Source organism: Salvia hispanica, chromosome 4, assembly GCF_029641045.1.
Source record: "Salvia hispanica isolate PSC_SH4W2 chromosome 4, Shi_PSC_v1, whole genome shotgun sequence".
In the NCBI taxonomy this organism is placed as follows: domain Eukaryota; kingdom Viridiplantae; phylum Streptophyta; class Magnoliopsida; order Lamiales; family Lamiaceae; genus Salvia; species Salvia hispanica.
In genome coordinates this window covers 51,174,522-51,193,156 of record NC_142695.1, presented here as the reverse complement: position 1 = coordinate 51,193,156, position 18,635 = coordinate 51,174,522, and the positions used below count along the sequence as shown (strand labels likewise).

At 32.9% G+C, this 18,635-nt stretch overlaps 2 protein-coding genes across 2 annotated transcripts; one reads left to right on the top strand and one right to left on the bottom strand.

The window, feature by feature from the left end:
• Positions 1 to 4,550: 4,550 nt before the first annotated feature.
• On the bottom strand, positions 4,551 to 6,654 carry LOC125197023 (uncharacterized). The gene is made up of 2 exons (XM_048095716.2): positions 6,326 to 6,654; positions 4,551 to 5,045 (listed from the first exon to the last, which is right to left on the bottom strand). The coding sequence occupies exons 1-2, from the start codon at positions 6,515 to 6,517 to the stop codon at positions 4,686 to 4,688; spliced, it is 552 nt and encodes a 183-aa protein (XP_047951673.1). The 5' UTR covers positions 6,518 to 6,654; the 3' UTR covers positions 4,551 to 4,685.
• A 9,495-nt stretch (positions 6,655 to 16,149) lies between these two features.
• LOC125196547 (uncharacterized) lies at positions 16,150 to 18,104 on the top strand. The gene is made up of 3 exons (XM_048095110.2): positions 16,150 to 16,940; positions 17,034 to 17,226; positions 17,352 to 18,104. The coding sequence occupies exons 1-3, from the start codon at positions 16,545 to 16,547 to the stop codon at positions 17,918 to 17,920; spliced, it is 1,158 nt and encodes a 385-aa protein (XP_047951067.1). The 5' UTR covers positions 16,150 to 16,544; the 3' UTR covers positions 17,921 to 18,104.
• Positions 18,105 to 18,635: the final 531 nt, after the last annotated feature.

Genomic DNA, 18,635 nt, shown 5'->3' with positions numbered 1-18,635 from the left:
CTTGGGGTGGTATATGTAGACTTTGAAATTGGACAGCAAGGACTAGGAAATGCATTGAATTCTAGTTAGAATTTACTCAGAATTATTTTTTTTAAAATCAAAGAAAATTGAGGAGTCAAGGCTATGAGTCTTGAATAATAATACTAATATTAATCATGAGCGTATCATATCTATAACACTATTTTAGTCTAGGTTGCACATCTAATCACGTCTTATGTATATTCAAACAAAAATTAAAAAAAATTAAATACCAAGTTGTGTAAAAATAAAAAATAAGTTTATTTGTGAGATAGCTTAAGAAGAATGTGTATAGTTGGACGAAAAAAATTCTAAGTGACACTTTGATGGTTTGACTTTTGCATCTGAATGGGAAAAAGTATGAATGCACAACAACTGTGTGTTTAAATGACTAGGTCTAAATACTTAGCCATGGAAGCATCTATATATTATTGGAAATTTTGGAAATTAATTAGCAAATCCATATGAATAATGTGGGGAGATGGCAATGTGTTCAGACCACCAAATTTTTATGGAATAGTCCGAGTGAAGTGAGCCAACTTCACTTGAAATTCAAACAACATATTTTATTGAAAAAGAAATAATGGTACATTCTCATTTATTATTATTGTTATTACTAAAATTACAGCTGTTTGGTTTAATGTAAAGGGGACAATCCAAGTTTGAAATTGAATAGGGCTTAAACTATAGATAGAGGAGATGTATCATATTAATTGAGAGAGAGAGAGGTGGGCTTGTAGTTGTAGCTGTCGTGAGCTTGCAATATTTCATACTACTATTATACTAGTAGTATGATAGTAATAAAATTATGTATAAAGACTATATTTCTTATGCACGTGAGAGTTCTGAATTCTATGTATCAAATTAATCTTATTTAATTAAGATTTTAGGATTAGCGATAAGATACGTGCATGGATCTAACGTGTCAATTTGTTCATAATCTGTTTTGAATTATTTGAATTAGAAATTATATATTGATTTTCATGCTTACTAATGCATCCCTCAAGATAATGCGGTTCTATATACTGGCATGTAAGTCTTTATGATAATCATATGGGAGTAAATATCAATTTTTAGATGAACTCCAACTAAAAAGGCGTTAATGATGTATGATAGTACCACAAATTTTAGGCTTTATTTTATGAGTATACTAGTATCGGTGAAATAGGTGTAGTAGGAGTAGTAAAAAGGTAATATTTGGATGCCAACCAGGCAAAGTAGACTTGGGCTAAGAGCCCATTAATGAGAAAGTTAAATAATTTTTTATGAGGATTTGGATCCACGTAAACAAATGATGCTATTAATTTGCTATATTAAACCACATAAATGTGCTTCGCTGTAAACGCGTTTCTGGCTCTCTAGACGAGGTACAATCTAATCTAATGGGCAATGCCTATTCCTACACCTACACCTTCTATTTCAGTTACTCCATATCTTCACTTATCCAAACTTACTTTACATCCACCGGCATTATCAATTTTTTTATTCAAACTGCAATTAATAATTATAGAATAAATTGTCTGAAAAATCATTAAATTTCATACAATTCTAGTTAATTTTATAATTTATTAAACAAAATTATGAAGTTTAGATTTATTCTCTGTTCCTCCTCATATATTAAATTTTAATTGGTGATATTGTATCTAATATGACACCCAAAAGTAAAAAAGACGTACTTAGACATTACTACCGATTAGTAGGAGCGTAGCCATGATTTCACTTATAGAAAATTTATGTAGTTGTAAGCGAGCATTTAGTGTAGTTGACATATATAAATATAGGACTATATGATAGGAGGAGTAAAGAAGGGTTAGGGCCTTAGGGGTCTAATGTAGTCTTTTCAGTGTGCAAGTGATAGAGAAGGTAAAATCTGAAGTCAAAGGTCTCAAGTTCTAGTTCTGCATGGCGCCACTTTTAAAATTTTAGTTCATTCACGCAACCAAAAGAGGGAGGGGGGGGGCAAATAACCCACCTGATTATATGTACATTGTATAACATCGTTCAGTTGAAAAATATGAACAATATATAATTAATCGCAACTTTTCACAATGGGTTTATTATATAAACTTTCTAGTTGATTTTTAAAATTGGCAAAAGACCAAATTTCAAGCAACCTTTTATAGCGATTTTCTCAAAATTTATAGTTATATAAGGATTGGGAGTATTCGTTAAGTAGTTGGCGTCGCGGCATAGCAATCTTGTGTAGGTGTCATCGAGTGGCCGTCGACATAATATGGAGTATATTAAATGATTCGGTTTCCTAACATTTTTTTAATCGAAAGAAAAATCATTATATTAATTGAATACTCGTAGTTTTAAATTGTTAACAAGAATTTACTAGTATAAAAGTATCGGAAAAAACCATGTTACTCCGTATTAATTCACTATTTTCAATCAACTTTTAAAATTGAAGATTGAAAGATTTTGTCCATTGTTGCAAATATAAAATGTATAAATGTTAACATCAAATTATTGCTTCTTAGTGCATGGATGTCGGTAAGGTATTGACCGTGACTACAAATTTATTGTACCTAATAATGATCTGAGATATTTATTTAATTTTTGGAATAAACATATATTTGACGCCTTTACCTTAACTATTGACCAATTAATACAAGACCTACTAAAGTATTGTATCTATTATATTTACAATCGAAGAAAGGCCCATCTAAACTTTCAACATATTCGTATAACATTTTTCTTTTCTTGACTTTTGATTTATTTTATCTAAATACCAAAGCTTTTGTGGCATCACCTCATGTTCAAATGCTTTGTTTTGTTTATATTTGGATTCTGGTTTGAATGTTTATTTAAAAAGAATTTACTTATTCCAGTAATGACTCGAATTCTAACCTAGTGAACGAAAGAAAACGTATTACCAACCGAAATGCGTTTTATGGACTTAATATTAGAGAGAAGTATATTGACGACCGAGTCTGGAAAATGGATGTGGAAATTGGTGACCAAATTTCATTGCAACTTTACAGCATAAAGCATTCGGCAACGACTGGAATTTCGATCACGACGTGTTTGAAAATGATAAACTTGTTGCCTTAGCAATATCATCGTTTCAAAGAAAATCTGCTAAACGATTAAAACAAAATACTAGTCAATATCAATGACTTCAATTGATATGGAATAGTTGGCTTGCTAGACAAGATTACATGGTTAAATAGTACTACTACAAAATCATCGAGTAGTATTTAATATAATTATCTCGAGAAAATAATCTCAAATCAAAAGTATTTTAGATAAGCAATGCAAATTTTGCCGCTTTCTAAGTCTTGGTATGAAAAGTCCATGCAAACATTGGCGGTTGGCCACCATATATTATACTCCTATTTTATTTATACACAAATATCTTATCTTGCCGACGTTAAATTCTAGAGTTCTAATATCATGTGGATATTATTAATTTGAACTTCATTGTAAATATTTTGTGTGAAAATAAGCGGAGGATTATAGTTAGAATGAAAAACACGTCGTTACAAATTTACAATTATAATACAGAAATAAAATAGTAATTTACTAATAATTAAATTCCCTAAAAAAAAATTACACTGCAGCGCATGTAGTTTGGCGGAATATCCGGCGGAGTTGGGCCACGCTGGGGCGGCGGCGGAGGTATCACATCCGGCCCGTGCTGTGGCGGTGAAGGCATAGGCGGCCGTGGGCCGTCTGGCAGAGGCGGAGACGGGCTTGGAGGGCATGGGAATTCTGGGCCGGGCTTGGGCCCAAGTGGCGGCCCAGGAGGCCTTTTTGGAATCGTGTCGAAATCCGAAACAAAAGTATCCCGCCGTGGCGCCGCCGCCGCGATCCACGATTTAGGTACGGCTCCTCCGACTGCGTGTGGCCGTACCGGACCTGAAACAATTTTACAAAGGGATTTTTTCAAGGATATGGATGAGATCGACATTTTGGCTTAATGGATCAAGATTTTCGGACAAGTATATTAATATTGGATGAATAATTTATGTAGACGTGGCAGTCGTGGGACACGTGGATATCATGCAAAATATGTTTTTTTACTTTCTCCGATTAATTAGAATACCATAATATTTAATTAAGATTGTTTAGATTGAATAAAAGGGTATTATCATATTAGAATGCTACTCCACTCTCCATCAGCCATTACTCATTCCACTCTATCATTTTCATCCGTCCGTAAATAATTATTTCACTAATTTTATCTGGTAACGGATCTCACTGAATTAACTTTATCTCACTCACATTTTATTATAAATACTAATATAAAAATAGATACGGAATACTACATTTTATTAATTTTTCCACCTATTTCCACTACATTTCATAATACCTGAACCAAAGTCAAAAGTAAGTCTAATACCTGAACCAAAGTCAAAAGTAAGTCTTTTATTGGTGGACGTAGGGAGTATTGTTTAATTGTTTTTTGTGTATACACGAGGAACAGGAGCAAATGGAGAAGGCCTCAGCCCTCAGCTTCTTGTAAACAGTAAAAATTTGGTATGTGGCACTTTCAAGAGAGCAACTATAGGTCAGAAATCAAGAAATAGAGTAAACAACATGCCAACAACTACCTGCCTTTTTAACAAAGAGCAATGTGCGTGTATTCAGTTGCAGTGAATTAGAAGGTACATCACATGATTTACCATTCAATCATAACGAAACATCTCTGTCGAGTGCTTCTAGCTCGTTGCTTTTCCAGCGACTCTTTGTGCGATCCACCCCAGACCATCATATAGGCCGTCACCGGTTAGTGCAGAGCAAGCCTGGATGTGCCAGTCGTGCTTCTTAATGCTGTGAAGGGATAGGGCATCGGTTATCTCAGCAGGGGTCATTGCGTCCTTCAGATCCTGTTTGTTTGCATACACGAGCACTACTGCGCTCTGGAGATCCTCATTTGGAAGCAGACTGAATAGCTCATCTTTCATTATGGAGATCCTGGCTCTATCGGTGCTGTCTATCACCACTATAACAGCATGTGTCCCGCGGTAATAAGTTGCCCACGACGTCCTCAGCCTATCTTGTCCACCAAGATCCCACACCTGATCATCAACGGTGGGAGATTAAAATGACATCAGTCAGTGAATAAAACAAGAAAAGACCAATTTAATGAAGAAAATCACTGCCTGACTACTTCTTTACAGTGATAAGCAATACAGAAGCAGATACAAGCATTTCGACCATATTCATATGTGCAATGCTTTATAGGAGTAATAGATTGTTGAAAAGTTCTACTCAGGCATATGTGAAGAACATAAGTATGAGAGCCATCTTTATAGATAAAACAATTCGATACTTTAAGCAATTGAATACTACCAGGGAAGTCTTTCTCAGCCCTAAAAAGTAAAAACTCAAGTTCTGACTCAAAATGTCACGGTTGTAGCCTAATTACTGAGGATTTGTCTCTGTTCATACATACACACTGCATCATATCTGATATACGGCATACAGTATATCCAGTAGTTCTTGAAACAGAATGCCGAATCAAACAGACAAGCAAGAGGATTCCAGAATTCTTATGCATAAAAGGAATCTACGTGCTAACCTCTCAGCTCTCTTGAAAAAATCAGACAGTTCTAGGAAAAGAGCGAATCCAATCTAATGCAACTAGTTTCGACAAAACAGGCAACTCCCCACTATTGTGAGAAACCAAAAGAATGAAGTTTTGACCATCATTATGCATCCTGCTTTTAATTCCTAGCTAAGTAAAGGCAGTGGGAGACTCAGCATTCGAAAGGAGGATTCCTCACTTCTTTCTCTCATTCAAAACCGTGCATGACACGTTCATCGCAAGTACAGAACTCAATATGTCAATCGCACATATCTGATCCATATTATACCTTCAAGGCAAAAGAAAACTAGAGCATTCATATGTCGTGGCATAAAATCAATTCTATAGTAATATGTCGATTCAATTTGTCATAATAAGCATCTCAAACAAACACTACACAAGAGAAACATATCCAAATACAGCCCAAAATGTAAAGAAATGGGCGATAAAAGCAGCCAATAACTCCCATATCAATTATCAAGTAGTAATTCTTTCAAGAAACATATCAAGTGGAGTAATTCTTTCAAAGAAACAACAACATTCATAACTAATCAAGCCAAGAAATACAGACTGAATATGTGAACACTTATCCCCAAAATTATCATAGATCTTCAATCATCATAGAGCCAAAATTAAAAGAATCCAACATGACATTAACAGTAACTGACATCAACCACCACCAAAAAATCCCAACTTGCAATTCAAACCCAATCGCTTATGATCGACGATTAATAAAATAAAATTAGAGCTTCCAATTCAAGAAACACGCACCTCAAATCGAATATTCTTGTAGACGACCTCTTCAACGTTGCTGCCGACAGTTGGATGCGTGGTGACCACCTCCCCCAAATGAAGCTTGTAAAGCGTCGTCGTTTTGCCGGCGTTGTCCAGCCCCACCACCACGATCTTGTACTCCTTCGCCGGAAACATCATGAACCACATCTTCGACATCAGCGCCCCCATCGATCCCCTTAATTTTTTCAATACTAAAGAGATTCAATAAATTCAGATCGGATGCGAACTACTACTATTTAGATAGCTAAGAAAATACTCAGATGTCGTGAACGAATTTGGGTTTTGGTGATTTTGCTTTTTGGGATTTTTTATTTGAAATATATTCTTTTCTAAATTAGTGGGGGTGCTTTTGGATATTTATAATATATGGAGGGCAGATGAGAAATAATTGCAAAAGTAAGAAAAACTTTTAGATTTAATCTTGTGTCAGAGAGTTATTAGTACTATATTTATGTCACTAGAAAATCTATTTTTGTGATCTTTTCTTAACTCAAAATAGCAAATCACATGAATGATTCAAGGTCATCATATTCATTCATAATTACCTCAGATAAAACAAAGATTATTATCACCTGGTCGTAATTTGAATTTTATTAGCTGCATTTTTTTCATCTTGTGTTGAAAATGGTTAAATATGACCTTATGAAAAAATGATGATATATTGATTTTGGGCTGGAAAAAGTAAGCCCAATCATATAATGTGCCGGAGTTGGGCTCAAACAGGTCCATTAACCACTAGGCCTAATTGAGTTCGGCCCATCCATGCGCTTCGACAACTTTGACAAATCTGTACTGAAATTCAAGTTTTGAATATTCTATTAACATTGCCTTATTCGGCAAGGTAATTTTGTTAGTACTAGAAAACAACTTATTCATCACGATCTATGTATAGATGTGGCAAAGACTTGGAATTTAGGTATAAGTTGAAATTAGAAAATCAAATAATTCAGAATTCACTTAGCTTCTCAACTGTGTTTTTTTTTTCATGAAATTAAATGCATTTTCCATCCTCTAATTAAATTGAAAATTTTCCTGAATCAGGGCTATATTGTCTCATTTTCTATGATTATTTGTCTTACTCTTGACTAGTTCAAATTTAGAACTTCATTTTAATTTAGATATCAATATCATGTTTATTTATTACTAGTAAATGTTTTATAAGCAACTATCAATGTTGATGTGTTCTATGATATCCTCCACACACCATATTTTACTCCTCCCTATTTTTGGCTTTTTTCTCATGTCTCTTTCTACTAAGCTAGTCATAGGAGTTTATTTATTTATATATGGGCAAATAGCAGTTAAACGCACAAATTATTGGCTAATTTCAACGTTTTAGATTTCGACCAAGCTAATAATTGTCATGGCAAATTTAAAGTTAATGTGGCAGCTTAATGTATAAAAAATGCCGTTTTAAATGTTAAAGTTAATAATGCTTCCTCATTTAGCCCCGTAATAACTTGAATTGGCCGACAGATTTAAAGGTGAAGAGGCATTTTACTGACTATGTTGCGTTTTATCGTCATTTCCGATAGCATCTTGCCACGCATGACACTAGAGAGCTCTGTTTCTTCAAACTTCAAATTAATGGCTGGCCTTGTTTAATTCAGCTAATGTTTGGAAAAGCTAATTACATTAATCCTTTGATGCTATTAAAAATAGGTGTTTTGGCACTTTGCATTCAATGCTTTTTCTAATTGTATCATTGCTCATTTATGTCTCTCTCTTATCTTGAGATAAGGCAAATAGGCCTTCTCATGACCATAAATTGGTATCATATTGTATATTTCGACAAGAACTATATCCTATAAATACAAGCTGTCTAAGTTTTTTTTTTTAATATCTAATGGGGATGTTGATGAATAGAAATGAGCAAGTTCATGAGTTGGGCAAAATAAGATGGCTCCACTAATCCATGACCACAAAATTATCTTTTCTTATTCATGTAATCATAATCATAACTATTTTTTTCTCAAGAAGACCCAACTATCATCAATATTTATGTCATATTGGCCCTGATTTCTTCATCTTTCAAGCTCTAAATTCTTAAAAGTCACTAAAATGTCCTATTTATATTAGTAGTATGTTTTTGGTATCATGAAATTAAGGATATGGATTTGAAAATGGCTGCCTAGAATTTCAAAACTTTTGTTTGGCATTAAATTTTTCTTGGATTTGATTAGATTCTAACATCATACCCTCTAAATTCAACGGCTTGAATTCTATACTCAAAATAAATATTTGAAATTTTTAAAATTGAAATTGACATTTTATAGTATCAATTATTTAATTTTATTAGCTAAAAGATTTGAAATAGAATAAAATTAAATATTGTCTTTAAATTCAAATCTTTAAAATTGTAATTATAATACAATTAGAAAACAGATTCGTTCAAAAATACGAGATGTCACATTCACATAATTACTCAAATACATACGTCACATAATTAAGTATGGGGTACATATCAACTAAATTTTAATGGGCATTGTACTCGAATATGAAAAAGCAAAAAATAATGTCATCATTTCTTATGCTCTTTATCAAACAACTTTCTGTCGTTATCCACCACTGTCCTTGCTTATTTTTAATCATGGTAGTATTTATTGTCATTTATTTATTTATTTCCTATGTCGTGTCACAAACACTTCAAAATTCGGTGCATAGAAATAAACGTATATTTATGCCTTTAATTTAATTGTAATCATGCACCATACAGTAAAAAAGATAAACCCTATAAATTGTTGTAGCTTTTTATACTCAATCATTTAGGAGAAAAAGTGGCCTCTAGCTATCTTATTTAAAAAATAAAAGAATTATGATGCCACGTCATGTAATGTTTCATTAATCAGAAACTTTAGTACTAGTAAGTTATTTATATATGAGTGAAGAGTTTAAGTTTTACTAGTATTTTAATTATGTGTAGTTTAGTTTTCCAGTCGAAATTATAAATACCGATGAATATATTCAATGTAGTAGTATGAAGAAATTAAAATGCATATTATAAATGTTTGTCCTAAAGACCTGATATTTATTTTTTTAAAATTCATACGCTAGTGATTGCGTCTCAACTTTTGTGTCCTTAAATGATAATTTTTTTTGCGCTCGTTGAATTTTGAGAGATTGGCCGATAAAAACATTCAATGCCAAATATAATAAAATTACTAGCATTGCAGAGACTATACTTTGATATCTTTGATATGATGTAACTCAATATAATAGTTTAAGCACCATTGAAACGACGAAACTAGATAAGAACATTATCTTGGAGGATTGCCCAAGAAATTAGACACTCACAACGTTGAATCAACTGTGACAGTACTTAAAAACAAAGTTTTTTAGCCTCATATGATAGCATGTTATAATCATTCAATTATAAATAACAATTTGATTAAGACAATCAAGGCATGACATTAACATTTCCAAAGTCCACCGGAATTTATTTGGCATCGCAATTGGTACTTATTATCATCAAATTACTGTGTCCATTTAAATTATAGATTATTCATTTTTTTTATACAAGTATTTGGCAAAGTAGTAGTACTAATTTATAGGACTGTGGTGAGTCATATTATACCATAAAATTTCATATACAAATATTAACCTTGTAAGTGCTATAATAGGGAATATAAAACTACATAAAAAATGAAATTTAAATAATAAAAGATTCACCTGGAAAACATGATTTTATTTTTTAAATTACAATGTGAAGAAAAACAGACAAAGTATAGCAAGAGCCTTTAATATAAGACTCTTGCCAATTAATTGATACACATTATTGGTGGGCTATATAATTAAAAGCTTGTGGTTATATCAATTATCAATATGATGGGATGTGCACTAAATATAGCATAACATCTCTATTATAGTTTATCAACTTGGAATTTCATGTCCATTCATATGCCCCACCGACACCCCCACACACGCTAATTTCAATTATAATTAGCTAATATAGAAAATGACATTGATTTTAGAGTATTAGAAACCCCACCACCATCCTTTTTATGGTAAACCAATTTTGCATTTTCAAGAATAAAGTTTGAATATCTCCATGATTATAGGATTTCCACACGTATTTAGGTAACTGTAACATATATGTGAGAAATTTATATATATAAAAACTTTTATTTATTTTAAGATTAAGGTTTGCCGAAACAATATCTAGTGTTTGCGATGATGTTGTCAGCGAAATACTAGGTTGAAACATATACAAAGAACATATACACATAAAATATTTGGGCTAATATATATTGCATTCTGTCCCACTGAATATGACTCACTTTCTTCTTTGATTTGTCCCAAATAAGATGATCAATTACTAAAAATAAAAATATTTTTATTTTTTTTTTATTCTCTCTCTATTACTTTACTCTCTCTATCATGCCCATGTATACAATCAGTGCACCAATGTTATTAAATACTCCATACTCCCTCCATCCGCCATTAAGAGTCTTATTTCTTGACAGCGCGGGTTTTAAGAAATGTTAAAGAAAAATGAATGGAAAAAGTTAATGGAATATGGGTCCCACTTGGAATAAATTAGTGGAATGTGGGATCTATTACCATTTATGGTAAAAATGAACGGGACTACTATTTGCGAACGGACTAAAATAGAAAGACATAACTCTTATTTGCGGACGCTAGTTATGAGCTGCTTGAGTGTCATGGACTGGTCTATATGATAATGAAACAATTTTTGTTCAAAGTAAAAGTGAAATAAAAAAATCACCTATTTACTTTCTTTCTTTAAAATTTTCTCAGAAATTCACATCAATTAATTTACATGATGTGGTAATAATGATGTTGTTGGGGCCCTTTTTGCAAAAATTGTGGTAAAGTCTTGATCAACTTTTATGAAAGTCACAAAAAGGGGGGTGCAACAAAGTGAAATACAAAAGGTAAAGGATTCTTAAAATTAATAAGTAGCCCATGTTCCCAAAGTCATCAAATAAAGAGTTAGTAATGAGCACTTAGGAAATTCAATAATTTCAAGACATCATCAAAACTCTACTCTCATTAAAGTTTCAGCACTAAAAACCAAACTTATTTAACTGTTTATACATTATTTGAATTGAATTCAATATTTTATCAATATTCAAACCTAGAAATGACTTATAATGGACAATAAATTCAGACACCCCCTCTCAATCAAAAGTACTAAACTAGTTAGCAATTCTCTATTAAAAAAATGCGCCAAAAACTTAGTAGGTAATTTTAGGAAAAATAGAAATTTATTTATAGTGAATTTTTTGAATTAGACTTTCTTTATTCATAAATTGGGTCTACCCATATGTGCTTTACACTGAACTATAGTACTCCCAACAACCTAATTTTCGAACACATCCAAACATATATAGCAAATCATAGGCAGGTTATCAATCATATGAAAAAAGTACTGTTCAAGAGAAAATCATATATCTCATCTCGAAAATAGAATCTATTGTAAATTAGTAACAAATATTCAACACCTCATGTTTATTATTTTTTCTGTTTCTGTTATTTCAGATATTTTGATAATCGACAAAGTTAAATGAGGTCCATATTTATTATTTTGTTGACTCAAAGAGCATTAATTCAACAATGACATAATTGACAATTGATCTCATAACAAACATTAGGCTTCCCACATTATTTTATAGAGTTAATTTATTTTATCCATTGAATAACCATGAAGCCCTAATATGGAGTAATTGCTACTCGGGATTATATTTTAGCTTTTGAATTGTCTACATTTACATAAATAATTAAATATGCACATAGAAAAATAATAATGAGAGAAGCTCCACGGGAGAAAAATGTTTGGATAAGAATCACATGCATTCGTATTCGTGCTTCATGTTCCATCTCTTTCTGTGTTGAATAGTAGTATTTGCAATTAGTTAGAATTTAGAAACAAAATAGAAAGATTTTCATAATTGTATTTGACCATGAAATGGATAAATGGAAGGTGATAAAAGTTGTTGGTAATAGATAAAATTGTGTACGAGATAGGTCCCCCCCATTTTCACATAATTAGTTGAATATGAATAGTACTATAGAAGGGGACCTCTCCTTCTTCTTCTTCTTCATAATAGAGTCCAATAGGTTTTCAAGAAGATTGACTCAAACAAGATTATTTTCTTGACTGAATTTATAGCATTAATTGTGAAAAACTCTACTCAAAGACTGCATCATACGAAGTATATTCATAAGCATAATATATAAAAATTGATCTAGGTATAGGTTTGTAAAATATCAGTACATTTCATTCACAATCTTGCATTAAGGTTTGAAAATTAGGTGATTATGAAAATATACAACAACTATCACATTTCATATTCATTAGCTCAAAGAGAAATTAAACTTAAAATGAATGAATTTTGACATTATCTATATTTCATCTTAGTAAGTTTGAAAATTGTTGATGATTTCTAAAAAAAAGAAAGAAAATAAATCATGGAAAAACTACATAATTTATGTTTGTAAATAATTCATTTGAGCATTCTGTTTATTTTGATCAGTTCAGAAAACGAAACTCGTGGAGTAGAACATAGTAGACAGAAGATCGTAGTCATGTCGAAAGGCAGTAAAATTGTGATTGCTGTTAACGATCGAAGAATATAATTAAGCCTCACCTCAAATAATTAATACAAAGCTATATCGAACCATGATTTACTACAGCTCCAAATATCGAATTTAATTATTTTTCAATTCTTATGGGCCAGCGATGGAGTTGACCGCTTCTGCATCCTCCATTATAATTTTGACATTTAAAAAATTTCACAAATGGAAATGATGGCAGACGAAACAAACTTATAATATGATTTAATTCTCATTTTATTTTTACATTAATTATATTTGTATTCAACGTATTGGCGGAAATAGTTGCCAACTTGCGTGGCGTGACCAATCTATTCAAGTGGAAATTCAACTTTTCCTTTTCAATCTTCTTTATATCTTATTCACGGGTTTTTTTCACCTTCATCTCCTCGTGAATTTTGTAACTATTTTTCTTATTCTTTGTTTTAGTTTGCTGACTTGCGAATTTGCGATTATGTTTCCTTTCTAATTTTCATAATTAAACTATGGAAAAGTTTACATGTAAGTTGTAACAAATGCTTTATATTATATACTCCTCATACTTGTTTTTGGATTTTGAGTGTCACACAAATACAACGAACCATAATTAATGAGAATTTATTCAGTTTTGACCAAATTTTACAATTATCTAAATAGTAGTGACAAAAATATTTGGATAGTGTTCTTGCCACTTAACATTGACCATTTTTAGATATTAGCTGGAGTTAAACTCAATAATGAATTTATGACTAAATTAATCATTTTGAAGAATCATACACATTAATAGTAACAACCGATAATTCTGACGTTTTAGTTGTATATTAAGAACTTTATTTTTAATATTAAAAATTCGTGCTTTTTGTTGACATGTAATTTCCATACAGCATGGTACGTAATGCTTATATAGAAATTCTTCTCTTCTCAATTTAATTTAGATAGACAAAATGTATATGGAATTTAATTGGATTTCATGGTCGGAATATATAGCAGAATGAATTCTATAGTTATACTTTTTGTTTGATAAGTTATTAATGCCTAGATATAGATACTTATATGACTATTTCTGAGTGTTTGATATTATAGTTAACCTATTATGTCAGCCCTTGGTTTTCTCTATAGCCCATCCGAGCCCGCAAATATTTTCTTAAATTACAAAGATATGTATCTCACAAATTTGGTCGGATAACATTTCTACCTCATTTATTATGATTTATTAATACAAAATCTAGATAATTTCTTGTCTACCAAACAACAACGAAAAAACCTTCATCCGAGCTTATCTTGACACGAAGCCCGCATTTCTTATCTTATTTAACAAATCTTGTTATATCTCATCTTTCTTATCAAACGAGCAAATAAGTCACTTTTGTAAATTACAAGAGACCTTTTAATTCACGATAAAATTTTGATAAAACTTTTCTAGCAAGTTGTGAATTACTTATAACAAAACAAAATATAGTAATAAATCAGAACCAAAGCAAACCATAAACTAACATTATAGTACTAAGTCATTAAAAGAATAATAGATTTACGGCCTTAATCCCCATACTCAGTCGAGCAGGATTAATCCGATTTTGTCATGAATTGAGAACATATGTGATCAAAACCAAAATAATAAATAAATAGATTGGTTCTAAGTAGGTTCAGATACTCCATAACTAAATACTGGAGTATTGGGTACTGGATTAGTATTTTCTAAATTTTGAAACCGATTAATTAAAATTTGATTTAATTCAATTCGATTTTCGACATATATTTAAACTCGTGGCAAGCTCCACCTTTCGTTTCGCATGCCAAGTGTGAATATTACTAGCCAACAGTGTTTATTCATTTAAGACAAAGAGTTCCTCAATCTAGTTTTTTTTTTTTTATTGTAGAAGCACGACTATCATCCTACACCACAAATAAGGTAACACATGTACCATTTTCCATGGCCAAATAAGAAAATAAAATAAATGAAGAAGTAAATATTTGTTTCCAAGCTGAATAAATTTGATTGGACAAAATTTAGATAAATCTTGTTTCTAGTGCTCTTGGTCATAGTGTAAACAAATGGCACATCCTCGGCTGTCCTAATCCTAGGTTGATAATATTAGAACACCTATCTATAGTCATTGAAGTGCATCAATAATTTTGTTCATATTTATTTGAGGCTGTTATTTGTGATTATACAATATTTTAAATTCAATCGACCAACGCGAAATTAAGTAAACAAACTATATAATGAGGAAAAAAAAGAGTGTTGTTTAGGAGAGAGTTTTAAAAAGATTGAGTATTGTAGTATAAAATGGACTCATCTTATAAGATAAATATTTTTTTGACAAAAATAAAAGTGAATAAATTTTATAGACCGACAAAAATGGAAAAGATGATTATTGTTTAGAGACCGTGAGTATTTTGCTACGTTAACAAAAAACAATATCATTATATTTACAGGCAATCTTATGCTCCAGTACTATCTCTATCTAACAAATAATAATATTTATCAGAATATTCACGATTTAAAATCACATTTATTTTTTTCATTTTAAATAAATGAGTTTCACAATCTATTAAATTAAATTTATATAATTTAATTATAAAATTAACATATAAAAATAACTCATATTAACTTATATTCATTTAAAAGAAATATTTTCTCACATTTCTTAAACTCACAATAATTAAAATGAAACTTTAATTGTGTAACATATTATAATTAATACTCCATATCAATTTGTTTATTTAATTAATGTGGAGTTCTTCACGATAAATGATACTCTCTTCATCCGCGATTAGAAGTCTTGGTTTATCATTTTAGTCTGTCCGCCATTAAGAATTTCGGTTCATTTATATTATAAACGATAGGTACACTCCATTTTATATTAACTTGTTGCACTCATATTCTATTATAAAATAAATATATAAAAATAGATGTCGCGTTACAATTTTTTTATTATTTTCAAAAATTTATGTTAAACTTAAATTGAGAGTTTTAATGGAGGATAGAGATAAATGGTAGAAATTCTGTGATAAAAGATGATAATTTGATTGGGTCCAACAAACTCTAATTCGGAAAACTAGGCACAGATTTTATAATAGTAAAAAATCATATTCATATAGCAGAAAATGTAACGCTCGTCGCATGTGATTACAGCCCCGGAGCTCTGGATAATCCACGAGTGGAAAGATACCACGTGTCTCACTCGGCCCCACCTCTACGTCTCGTCTTTACTATAAAAGCGTCGCCCACTCCTTTCTCAGCACACATAAAAAAAGAGAGAAAATCAATCCCAAATTGAAAAAACAGAACCATCTATATGCCGGCTACTTCAGCATCGCCGGAAAATGCAAATTCCGGCTCACGGTTTTTCTTTCTCCCCCGTACAAGCACAATGTTCTTGTTTCCTTCCATTACCGTCAGGTTTTTCGCGAAAGCCCCTAGCAGAAGCCGTTTCCCCTCTTCTTTTCCCTTTTAAAGTAAATATTGCTGCGAAATTCTGTTTCGATCCCTTTGTTATTGTGTTGGATGATTGTAATAGGATGATTTGCTGTTGAATCGAAGCAGTTGATTTTAGATTGCTTGTTTAGGTGTAGTTGCATTGCAATTTTTGTAGAAGGAATTTTGTTCGAGTTTTGTAGTGATTTGTTCTCCAGTTAAATGCCTTTTCCGATGAGAATCCAGCCGATCGATGCGATCCGGCACGACGTCGTCAAGCCGCCGGTGTTGAAATCGCGGCTGAAGCGGCTTTTCGACCGTCCATTCAACAGTGTTCTGAGGAATTCATCAGCTGAGAAGCAGGCGCCCGGAGGAGAGAAAGACGGCGGCACGGCGCCGGAATTCGAGCCGAGCTCCGTTTGTTTGGATAAAATGGTTCAGAATTTCATGGAAGACAACAACGATAAGCAATCGCTCGCCTCCGCCGTGAAATGCGGCCGTCACCGATGCAACTGCTTTAACGGCAAGAGCAACGACAGCTCCGACGACGAGATCGATTTCTTGTCGGACTCGTTAGCAGCGAATTCATCCTTCACTGATCCCTCCGATAGTCTCAAGGTACTGTGAATTTCCAATTTTCCTTTGCTGTTGAAAACCTAATTTGTTTGCTCTGTCGAATTATGCTTTAACTCTCTGCTGTTGCCACTGTAGAGCTTGATTCCCTGCGCGAGCGTGGAGGAGAGAAATTTACTGGCAGACACTTCGAGAATCGTCGAAAAAAACAGCAAAACTTGTAAACGGAAAGACGAATTGAGAAAAGTCGTCAGCGATGGCCTTGTTGCTGTTGGATACAACGCCTCTGTTTGCAAATCGAAATGGGAAAAAACTTCTTCTGTTCCAGCCGGTAAACTCTCTCTTCCATCCTAATTTCGAATAATCGAGAGGAAATCCATAAAATCCAGTCAATTGATGCCAAATTCATCATCAAATTTGATTAATTCTCATCTCTATTGATGTCAATTTGCTCAGGGGAGCACGAATACATCGATGTGATAACGGAAGGCGGAGAGAGGCTAATAATCGACGTGGATTTCCGATCGGAGTTCGAGATCGCGCGATCAACAGGCGGTTACAAGTCGATATTGCAGTGCCTACCGTCGATCTTCGTCGGGAAATCCGACCGGCTACTGCAGATCATCTCGATCGCGTCGGAAGCGGCCAGGCAGAGCCTGAAGAAGAAGGGAATGCACATCGCGCCGTGGCGCAAAGCCGAGTACGTCAAGTCTAAATGGCTCGGCCCTCACACACGCACCGCAGCCCCAGACGGCGTCGTTCAGAAGCCCGACGACGAGGTCCGGCCCGGGCCCGAAGTCATTGAAGTTCTAGAGAGCGAGAGGGGGGAGCTGGACCTGATTTTCGGGGAGGAAACGTCATCGCCGGAGTGTGGTGGGGAGAAACCGAGTTCGCCGGTGGTTTTCTCGGGCGAAATAGCGCGGTCTGTGACGTGGCAGTTGCCGGAGCTGCGGCCCAAGAGTTTGGAGAGGGGGAATAAGATGGTCGTCACGGGATTGGCCGCGCTCCTCAGAGAAAAACTCTGAACAAAAGTAAAAAGAATAAAAAAATAAATTTTGTTTTTTTATTGGAGTACTACTTTATTTTTCACTTTTTGAATTTAAAAAAAATTAGAACAACGGATATATATCCTCTCGTAAATCGCTTGTGTGTGTAAAAACGAGAACTCCAGCGTTAATATGAGGGATTTTGGCTTTGTGGTTTTGTAAATTTACTTCTTTTATTATTTTGAAATCAATTATTGATTTATAATCTCTAGGTAAATAGATAACGACGTCGTTTCCCAGATTTGAAACAGAGTTTGTTAGATAGAGATGCATGCATATCCAATTGTTTTGTAGGTGGGAAACAGATGGGGCTACATGATTGTCTTTCTTTCTGTGTTTGGGAAGAGTTGATGATTCTCAATAACAATGGTGGGGGAGGGATAAGTGAAATATGGTGTAGAGAGATAGATGTACTGTAAAAATGGTGCTAAAGGACAAGTTGCATTTACATTGGGGTTGTGAAATTTATATTATTATGAATGATGATTATAGTAAAAAATAGGAAATTGATTTTTATATGTATAAATGGTTTGATGTGTGTGATATTAAGATAGTACTACACTATATAGATGAGAAAATATATATACAACAACGGAATAATCGGGTGTGTTACATGTGTAATTTGAGTGGGGTGTATGGAATTTTGATGTTGCGAAGGTCATCACATAGTTCATAACAAGATGATATTCCCTAT

Excerpts from the sequence above, each read along its gene's own strand:
- LOC125197023 (XM_048095716.2), bottom strand. The coding sequence starts at position 6,517 with ATGGGGGCGCTGATGTCGAAGATGTGGTTCATGATGTTTCCGGCGAAG. Across the intron at positions 5,046-6,325 it reads ACAAGAATATTCGATTTGAG|GTGTGGGATCTTGGTGGACA; the intron begins GTGCGTGTTTCT and ends GTTGATGATCAG.
- LOC125196547 (XM_048095110.2), top strand. The coding sequence starts at position 16,545 with ATGCCTTTTCCGATGAGAATCCAGCCGATCGATGCGATCCGGCACGAC. Across the intron at positions 16,941-17,033 it reads ATCCCTCCGATAGTCTCAAG|AGCTTGATTCCCTGCGCGAG; the intron begins GTACTGTGAATT and ends TTGCCACTGTAG. Across the intron at positions 17,227-17,351 it reads AACTTCTTCTGTTCCAGCCG|GGGAGCACGAATACATCGAT; the intron begins GTAAACTCTCTC and ends CAATTTGCTCAG.